Genomic DNA, 9702 nt, shown 5'->3' on the forward strand with positions numbered 1-9702 from the left:
GCGACAGCCGGGCCGGGGATGGGGAACCGGAGCGGGATGCGACAGCCGGGCCGGGGATGGGACAGCCGGGCCGGGGAAAGGGAAACCCCAGCGGGATGGGACAGCCGTGCCGGGGAAGAGCACCGGCCCCAGCCCTTCCGCCGGCGGCAGGAAGCAGGAAGGGAGCGGGCAGGGCTGCAGGAGCCCGGGCCGTGGGTGACCGTCGTGCGGCTCTGGTGGAGGTGGCTCGGGATGCAGGGTGCCCTTGCCCCGGGATGGAGTCTCTCCGCCCTGTGCTCCCCCATCCCCAGCGCAGCGATGCTCCCGTGCAGGATTTGGGCTGTTTGGCCCCAAAGAATTAATTACCCACCCATCCCAAACACAGCTTGGGTGGCTTCTCCCTGGCTTCGGGGGCAGGCGCCATCCGTGGCTCAGCGTTGGACCTGGCAGTGCAGGGTTGCGGGTTGGAGCTGATGATCTTGGGTGTCTTTTCCAGCCTCAATGATTCTATGAATCCCACTCTCCATCTCCTCCGCAGGTCTCTGCTCTTCTCCCTCCCTCCCTGTGGAGATGGTGGTCCTGCGGGCTGGGCTCTGCCCTGGTCTCACTGAAGACATGATCCAGCTTCTCAGGGACAATGGCATCAGGACAGGTAACAGGGTGGCATCGGGGGCTGGGCTGGGGGAACATCATCCCCGTGCATTTGGTGGAGCTGTGTCATCCCACATCCTGGGAGGGTGATGGTGGAATATCCTTCTGTGTCCTCCTTGCTGGATTTCTTCTGGGTCCTTCTGGGTGGGTACTGTGAGTAAGGGCTTCTCCAAAGGAGCAGGAGAGTGTTAGGATGTGGTAAGAGATCACAGCCTTGCAGAGGCTCATTGGGGATTGATAAATTCTGTCCTTTTTATGGTATTTCAGGAGGGTTTGTGCAGTTTTCCCTCTGCAAAACACCCAGCTTCTTGGAATGCTGCACCCTGGGTACCTCCTACCCTTAGAGGGGAAGGACAAGGGGTTGGGCAGTTCTTGAGCAAAACAGGGAAAATTTTTACCAGCTTTTCGCCCTACTCTGTTTTGTGAGAAACAATTTGTTCTGTGATGAGTGATGGGGAATCTCAGAGGACAAACTCCTCCACTCACAGTGTTGACAGAGGATCAGCGTTTTGGGACCAGCTCCCTTGTCCCTGCACAATCCCACAGCTCCCCAGAGGGCACAGCCACTTTGCTTGTTGGTGCAGGTTTTGGTTGTCTTCTGATGTTTGTGGTCTGACCATGTTTGGCTTCCAACCTCTTGTCCCTTGTGTTATTTGCAGTGGTGGACTTTGTGTCGTCAGATCTGGAGGATGTTGCCCAAAAATGTTCCCTGTCTTACAAGGTAGAAGGTTCTACTCCTAGCTCCTGGTGCATTAACCAGGGAGCTCAGAGCTGTTTGGCTCATGGACAAGGATGGGCTTGGTCCTGGGAAGGTCTGGGGGCCTTTCTGCAGCAGCTGGGCTGTTGATCAGTCCCATTTCCAGACGTGCCTCTGCCCCCAGGCGCTGGTTGCAGTCAGACGTGTGCTCCTGGCCCAGTTCTCTGCCTTCCCTGCCAACGGAGCTGACCTCTACGAGGAGCTCAAGAGCTCCACTGCCATCCTGCCCACTGGCAGCCCAAGGTGGGCACCTCACCCACCCACCAGCTCTGCCTGGGGCTGGGTTTGCCGCACAGAGCTGTGGTTGCCAGCACAAGCCGTGAATTTCATTCTCGAAACCATCCCCGTGCACTTGTGTGCATTTGGGAAGGGGACTTTGAGGACAAATATCTGGGGACTGCTGCCTCCTGGTGCCCCTGCCATTCTGGCTGAAGGGGTGTTGATAATCCCTCCTTGTGTCCATCCCACAGCCTGGACCAGCTGCTGGACTCAGGGCTGTACACAGGGGAAGTGATGGAGCTCATGGGAGCACCAGGCACTGGGAAAACACAGGTGAGTGGGTGGAGGACAGGGGAGAGGACAGGTAGGGTGAAGATGTCCCACAGAGGGACATGTGAGGGCTGGCTGACACCCTGTCCCTGTGCCCCCAGGTGTGCCTGGGCATTGCAGCCAGTGTGTCCCTGGGGCTCAAGCAGCACGTTCTGTTTCTCGACTCCACGGGAGGTTTCACTGCCTCCCGTCTCTACCAGATGCTCCAAGCCCAGACAGAGGATGAGGAAGAGCAGGCAAGTTGCCCTGGAGCTGGTCCCTCTGCTTACTCTGAAACTCACTTTGCTCTTGCCTGCAAGGAACCCCAGAGATGGTTTGTCTTTCCAGCTCTGCCTTTGTCCTCATGGGCTTTTTTGAGTCCAAACCTTTCCTTCCATGGCCTGGTGGGTGCCATGCTCAGGACAGACTCTGCTCTCTGTTATTTTTCTTGGGAGAAGGGAGGGACTTCCAGGACTTGCAGGACTTTGCTCCCTGAGCTCAATCCATGTTGCTTTTCTATCAGTGCAATGGGGGCAGTGGTGTTAATGGGGTGGAGGCAAATGTGGAAAAATAAGGGTCTGTGGCATGGTGTGAGTGCAGAGCTGGTGGCAGCTGGAGCAGGAGGAATAGGGTAAATCCTGGGGCAGGAGGAGTAGGACAAATCCTGGGGCAGGAGGAGTAGGACAAATCCTGGGGCAAGAGGAATAGGCCAAATCCTGGGGCAGGAGGAATAGGATAAATCCTGGGGCAGGAGGAGTAGGACAAATCCTGGGGCAGGAGGAATAGGCCAAATTTTAGGGAAACTGAGGCTGTTTTTGTGCTGCAGCTGGAGGCTCTGCAGCGGGTGCAGGTACAACGTGTGTTCAACATCTACGAGGTGCTGAGAGCCTTGCAGGAGCTGAGGGATCGCCTCTCCCAGCAGGTAGGAGCAAGCCTTGGGGCCCCTCTCCCCTCCCCAGAGCTGCAGGGAGGGCAGCAGGGCTTGTGTGCCTGACAGGAGACTCCAGATTGCCTCATTCTGATGATGTTGGAGTCTCTGTGCAGCTCACAGCCTCCGGCACTGCTGGGTTTGTGACTCCACGTTGCACCTGGTGCCTCCTTGCAGGTGCTGAGCTCCATGGGACCTCTCAAGGTGGTGGTGCTGGACTCGGTGTCGGCTGTGATTTACCCTCTGCTGGGTGGCAGGCAGTCCGAGGGTGAGCTGGGGCACTGGGTGAGCTGTGCTTGAAATGGAGACTGGGGCAGGACAGATGTGGATGTGACTGCTCCCAGCTTTTCCCTTGGGGCTGGATAAAAGGGGAGTGTTAGCAGCAAACACTCCAGCTGGCTGTGAACACTCATAGCAGTGGTCTGAAACCCATCCAGGGGAGGCACTGGACTCTTTGCCCATAAATTAAAACTTCTCTTACAGTGTCAGAAATACATCAGGGCACAGTTTGCAGAGCTCCTCTGAGGCTCTTTCTGCCAGAAAGGACCATAAATGCCAAGGAGCCCTCTCAAACACCTCCCAGAGGGTCTTGCCCAGCTGGGTGGCAGCCAGTGTTGTCACAGGAGGTCCCCTCACAGGTGTGGGCTGTGGAAATGCAGCTGTGAGCTGGGTCCTGTGCCTGCTAAATCAACCTGGCCAGCTTTGTCTGGAGCTCCTGGTGTTTTTGTAAGACTTTTTGACCTTGGGTCTTCTAAGATAGGAAAGGATGGGGAGTGGTCCAGTGAAGGTGTGTATGAATATGAGTGCTGGCCCTGAATCCAGTGCTGATGCAAATCCAGATGTCAGCTGCTTCAGGGTGCACTTTGGGGGCTGATCCCTGACAGCCAAATGCTTTGTCCTGCTCCAGGTCTGGCCCTCATGATGCAGCTCTCCAGGGAGCTGAAGACCCTGGCCAGGGAGTTCAGCCTTGCTGTTGTGGTGAGTGTTGCTGTGCTTTGTCCTTCCTGTGCTGGTGTGTGGTGAGGAGCCATGGGGAGGCTCTGGAGCCTGTGGGAGAGGGAGCCAGAGGCCTGAACCCCCCAGTGTCCTGCTCCCTGACATCTCTGCAGCCTGCAGATCTCTTGTTCCAAGCATGGGGCACGACCTGGGCAGATCTGCCTCCTGCTCTTGCTGTCCTCAGCCATTCACTGGGTTGAGCCAGGCAGAGTGAAGTCCAGGCAGGCTGAAAGGCTGGTTGTGTTTATTTTTGATACAACACCATTCATTTAAGGGGCTGGCCAGCTTCCTGGGTAACCTGTTGGTCACCTTGCAGGAGCTGCAGGGCATTGCATCATCCCACAGGAGCTGCCAAGGGCCCTGCTCTAGCCTTGCCCAGCTCTTGGCCAATGCACCAGAACAGGTGGTGGGGTCACAATTAATGTGCCTGAGCAGGGAAGGCTACACCAGAAGATGATGGTCTGCTGAGCCTGGCACTGGAGGGTGTCAAGGCAGTGCTGCCTTTCATTCTGATGAAGTGACAAGGACAGTGTGTCTGGAGGGACACTTGGAGGCCCCAAGTTAAACTTTGTGGTGACTTCAGCACCAGGAGAGATGCAGCCTGCAGATATCAGAGAACTCCCTGAGTGCTGCTCTGGGCAGTTACCTGGGCTGTGCTCAGAGGGGGTGGCAGAGGAGCTGAAGGAGAAGGAAAAAGCTTCCTGGCCAGGATTTCCTGGTGACCTCCAGTGTGTCACTACACTGAGTGGCACTGCTGTCCCAGGCACTGCTGAGTGTGTTTGTGTCACTGCAGAGTGTGACACAGAGCCAGCACCAGCACTTCGATCAGAACCCTGTATAGGCTCATTTATGAAAGCAACATCTTGCCTTTATAGTTTTGCAGGATATTTACATTTGCTCAACAAACACATACACTGCCCATTGGTCGTGAAAAAGAAACAAAACTCTCAATAGGTGAAAAGGAGCCACATCACTCTGTGAGCCAACCAAAGTGCAGATCTTTTTATTTTCTCTCTTTCTTCACGTTGTCAAGGGGATAGCCTTGGTACCTTCCTTGAGAGAGATACAAGGCTTTCCTTATCTTCAGGAAGCCTTTGCTGGCTCACTAAACAGCACAAAAATGTCTTTCCCACATGTTTGTGCTGTAGGTGACCAACCAGGTGACAAGGGACAGCAGCAGTGGCCCACTGAAGCCAGCCCTTGGCCGCTCCTGGAGCTTCGTGCCCAGCACTCGAGTGCTGCTGGAGAGCAAAGAAGGCTCCTGGGAGAGATCCAGCACACAACGTGCAGCTTCCCTGGCAAAGTCACCCCGGCAGGTGAGGCTGCCTCCATCCATCCATCCATCCATCCATCCATCCATCCATCCATCCATCCATCCATCCATCCATCCATCCATCCATCCATCCATCCATGAATCCATTAATCATCCATCCATCCCCATCCATCCATCCATCCATCATCCATCCATCCATCCATCCTCTGGGATTGGCCCTGGCTCTGTGGGACTGGGGCAGGAGCCAGCCTGGCAGTGGGAGAGCAGCTTGTGCAGCCTGGCTGGGTGCTGCAGAAGAGAAGAGCAGAGCAGAGCACAGCATCTGTTGCCAGCAGCCTGGGCTGGTGTTTCTAGGCAGGATAAATGAGTGGCACTATTGGATTTATAGGGAATATCCCAAAGAAGGCAGGAATGATGAATCTGACTCCATCTTATCAGAAGGCTAATTTATTACTTTATTATACTATATTGTATTAAAGAATACCATACTATACTAGAGAATACAGAAAGGATACTTGCTGAATGCTAAAAGGTAATAATGAAAACTCCTGACTCTTTCCAGAGTCCTGACACAGCTTGGCCCCAGTTGGCCAATGAGTGCAAACAACTCACAGCAGAATCCAACAAAACAATCACCTGTGGGTAAACAATCTCCAAACACATTCCACATGAGCACAACACACAACACAGGAGAAGCAAATGAGATAAGAATTGTTTTCCTTTTCTCCAAGGCTTCTCAGCTTCCCAGGAGAAAAACCCTGGGTGAAGGGATTTTTTGAAGAGAATGTGAATGGCACATGGCACCACTTCCAGTCCAGGTCTCTGTGTTCCTGGTGTTGGTTTCACTCTCCTCATGGTGTGTGGGCAGTGAGGGTCCTGTGGAAATGGCTCTGACACCTTCAGAGGTGACTTCAGCTTGAGGCCTGCCTGTGCACAGGCAGCATGATAGAGGGGTCTCCTCCAGCCAGGTCTTATGAGCTCTTGATGATCTGTATCACACCCAAGATAGCTCAGCCACCTCAGATGGCTTGAAATCAGCAGGATGGCTTCTGTGGCAGTGTGGGAAACAGAAAAGTTTTATTAAAAGGCAAAATAACAAAGCTCTTTACAGAGAAAACCTGAGCCAGTGCAAGATGTTCTTGCTTCTGGTAAAACACCCACAAAAGTGATTATTTCCTTTTGTTCTTTTCTTTTTCTAGTAAATTGCTTAGGTGGGACTTTTTGGCTCCTGTCCAACTGGCTATCCTTAAGTTTGAGGTGAAGTCCCCAAGGTCCTATGAGGTGTCTTTTTACCTAATTGAGGAGAGAAACTTCTGGGCTTTTTTCCTTTTTAAGGAGAGAAAGGATAATTTGGTCACTCCATCAACAGAGGGCACATCCCTACCTCAGCACTGCCTGAGCCTCCTGGCTCTGAGCCTGCTCTGCTGCTTGATCCAAACAGATTTGGGTTTGGTGGTGTGCTGGGCAGTGAAATGCACCCTGGGTGTGCTGAATGATGGTGTGTCTGGGGATGTCTCAGAGCAAGATGTTCTTTCTTTGCTAAATTGCACTGTCTGTTTGTATCTCTGCATTCAGCACACCCAGTTAAAACAGGGGCACCAGCAGCAGGAAATCCTCAGGGGGGATTAACTGGGACTTTTGGCTCTGAGACAGGAGATGGAGTGATGAAGAGTCCTGCAGTGTGAGGATAAGCTTTGCTCTGTTCCTCCTTGCAGCCAACGGGGATCCAGGTGGAGCTGGACATTGGGAATGGTGACGTGTTGGACCCGAGCCTGGTGACACCCACCCAGGGGCTCTGATGGGCTGGAACAGCAAATGTCACAAGGTTCAAGAGAGCTGCACAAAAGCAGGCAAGCACTGAAGGTTTTACAAACTGCCTGAGAGAGTCCTGCAGCCCTGGGAAGGACCAACGAGAAAAAATCTCTTGTTCTTCTACCCCGTGGAAAAACAGAATGTGGGGTTCCTGGAGACCTCTGTGCCTGCAGTGGCTGGGCTGGGAGGGCAGCAGGACAGGTCCTGTTCTGTGCTGCAGACTTGAATTCACCCCCCAGAGTGCTCAGGTGGTGTTTGGGATCAGCTGCCTGGTCCCTGCACAACCCCACAACCCCCTGAGCTGGTTCTGCTCCCCACTGGCTCCCTGCCCTCCTGAGCTCTGATCAGCCTTGGGCCCACAGTGGGCTTGGTTCAGAAATAAAAGACAAAAAAAAAAAAAAAGCTGTTGCACATTGCTGTGGTTGTTGAGAGCTGGAATTCAGTTAATGACAGCTGCTCTGAACTTAATTAAAATGTTGAGCAGGCCTGGGCTGCTGATGAGCAGGGACTTAATGAGATGCTTGATCTTCCCTTCTTCCCAGAGGAACACCAGGCCCTGTGGGGACCTGCTGGTGCTTTTGGGGCACAGCTGGGCTGTGCAAAGGCTTCCTGATAACTGATGGAGGTTCTGATCTGGCTCAGCTGAGGCAGATGGGTCCTGGCTGGCACCAGCTGGCTCTGCTGGATGCTCAAGGACCTACTCAATTGCATGTGGTGATGTTTAAAATAATCTTGCCCTGCTCCAGTGCTTTCCAGCTGCTCTTGTGTGCTCTTGGCAACCTCCTGAGGAGAGGGGAGGCTTGGATGTGGAGTTTCCTCTTGATCCCAGATGTTTCAGATACCTCACTTTAAGAGACTCCTTGGCAGGTGAGCTGAGCCATGCTTTGCACTTCAAGGCAGCTGATGGAGAATTTGGGGGCTGGGACTAATTAGGGCACGCTCATTAAACTAATCACACAGCATCACAGCTGCTGGAGCCCTCGAAGGCTGTGCTTGGCACATTAAATACATTTTTTTTTACTGAAAACTTTTAAAAGTTGTGTATTTATTTGCATTTCTGGGCTCTCCAGGCTCAGGAGGGGAGGTTTGGCTGTAAGGGATTGCAGCCTGGTTGTTGGGGTGAGGAGGAAGAGGATGATTTTCCTGTCTGCTGGAGACCTGTGCTGGAACTTACAAGCAGAAATTTACCTTATTAGCTAATTTCTTGGTAGTTAATTCCTTGCCAGTTCCTCTCTTGGAGCTGTGGATTGAAGGCACACAGACATTTTAATTCCTAATTTATCTCTCTGCCTCAGGTTCTGCAGGGGAAGCAAAGCTCTCATGGGGCAGTGTGGAGCAGGGAAGAGCCAAATAGAAACCTCTGGGGTTATATTTGAACCAAGAGGGCTTTCCAGATGTTTCCTTCCCCTAACCAGCAGGATGAGAAGAGGAACAAAATGCTCTGAGCCCTCGTTAGAGGCAGCGTGAGACCAACCACGTGTGCATCTTCCCTGTGATCCCTGACAGGAGAAATTCCAGCCTTGCCCTCAGTCACCAGGGAGTCACAGGAACAGGGACAGTGCCAGTCTGCCAGGAAAGGTGATGGGGTGAGCTCTGGGCTCCCTCAGAGCTGCCCACCCCAGCTTCCATTGGCATAATCCTGACTGGGGGGGAGGATTTTCTCTCCTTGGCATCCAGCTAATTGCAGCTGTGGGAGTTTTTTCCCCTTTTGGGAAACATGTGGGGCCTGGCTGGGTTTTGTGTGGCAGCTTTTCTGCTCCCAGGTGTGCTCTGAGGTCACAGGGGTGTGCTGAATTTCTGTCACTGTGGCTGCTGGCTGTTTCACTGAGTGGGGACAGCAGGAGAGTTCAGGGAATCTCTTACCCCATCTGGAAAAACCTGACTTCCTGCTCAAGCTGATTTGCCCTAAATTTGCATAGTAATAAAATCAGGCTTAAAGGAGTTTCTGACCTAAATATCCTCATTCAGCCTTTCCCCTCCATGCTCAGACAGGCCCTCCTGCAGCTCTGTAATGCAGAACTCAGGATATTATTTTTCCCTCCTCTTCCCAGTGCCCAAAACAGCTGGAAAACCACTGGAAAGGCTTGGAGCAGGGCAGGGAATCCCATCCCAGGGCAGGCAGGGCACATCTCACTCCGAGCAACAGGGATGCCTTTTGGCACCAAGGGCTTATTTGTCCTTTTAACATATTTTTATATCTATAAAACATATTTGTATATAAAATACACATATAAATGTGTGTTTACATGAATTGTGTGCATGTGTGTGTGTATGTATGGGCTGTGTGTCCATGTCTCTGTGAGTCTGTATCTCAGTGTAAGAGGACAGGAGTCTCAAGCTGTGCCAGGGGAGGTTCAGGTTGGACATTAGGAGGAAGAAAAGGTGATTATGAGATGCTTCCCATGCCGGTTGATTCTGTGATCTCTCGGTGTATTCTCCCTTCCTGTGCGCACCCAAGGGACTCCCCCAGTGCACAGGAACCCTGCAGGGTCCCTTTCTTCTTTCTTCTTCTTTCTTCTTCTTCTTCTCTCTTTCTTCTTCTGCTTCTTTCTTCTTCTACTTCTTTCTTTTTCTACTTCTTTCTTCTTCTTTCTTCTTCTTTCTACTTTCTTCTACTTCTGCTCTCTTCATCACTTCTTCTACTTCTTTCTTCATCTACTTCTTTCTTCTACTTGTTTCTTTTTCTACTTCTTTCTTCTTCTTTCTTCTTCTTTCTACTTTCTTCTACTTCTGCTCTCTTCATCACTTCTTCTACTTCTTTCTTCTTCTTTCTTCTTC

The 9702-nt window shown here is 52.3% G+C and overlaps 1 protein-coding gene across 4 annotated transcripts in view; it reads left to right on the forward strand.

The window, feature by feature from the left end:
* RAD51D (RAD51 paralog D) overlaps positions 1–7326 on the forward strand; it is a 7748-nt gene extending 422 nt beyond the window's left edge. The window contains exons 1-11 of one of the 4 annotated variants that reach the window (XM_031060667.1): positions 183–221; positions 518–631; positions 1290–1351; positions 1512–1630; positions 1858–1939; positions 2038–2172; positions 2742–2837; positions 3021–3111; positions 3751–3821; positions 4988–5155; positions 6828–7326. In XM_031060667.1, coding sequence (XP_030916527.1) covers positions 550–631; positions 1290–1351; positions 1512–1630; positions 1858–1939; positions 2038–2172; positions 2742–2837; positions 3021–3111; positions 3751–3821; positions 4988–5155; positions 6828–6911 — 990 coding nt within the window. In that variant the 5' untranslated portion in view covers positions 183–221; positions 518–549 and the 3' untranslated portion in view covers positions 6912–7326. Of the gene's footprint in view, positions 1–162; positions 632–1289; positions 1352–1511; positions 1631–1857; positions 1940–2037; positions 2173–2741; positions 2838–3020; positions 3112–3750; positions 3822–4987; positions 5156–6827 lie in introns of those variants that run through there. The other 3 variants (XM_031060668.1, XM_031060670.1, XM_031060669.1) reach the window with 3 other exon arrangements.
* Positions 7327–9702: the final 2376 nt, after the last annotated feature.

The sequence above is a fragment of the Geospiza fortis genome, unplaced genomic scaffold (genome assembly GCF_000277835.1).
Source record: "Geospiza fortis unplaced genomic scaffold, GeoFor_1.0 scaffold425, whole genome shotgun sequence".
Lineage (NCBI taxonomy): Eukaryota > Metazoa > Chordata > Aves > Passeriformes > Thraupidae > Geospiza > Geospiza fortis.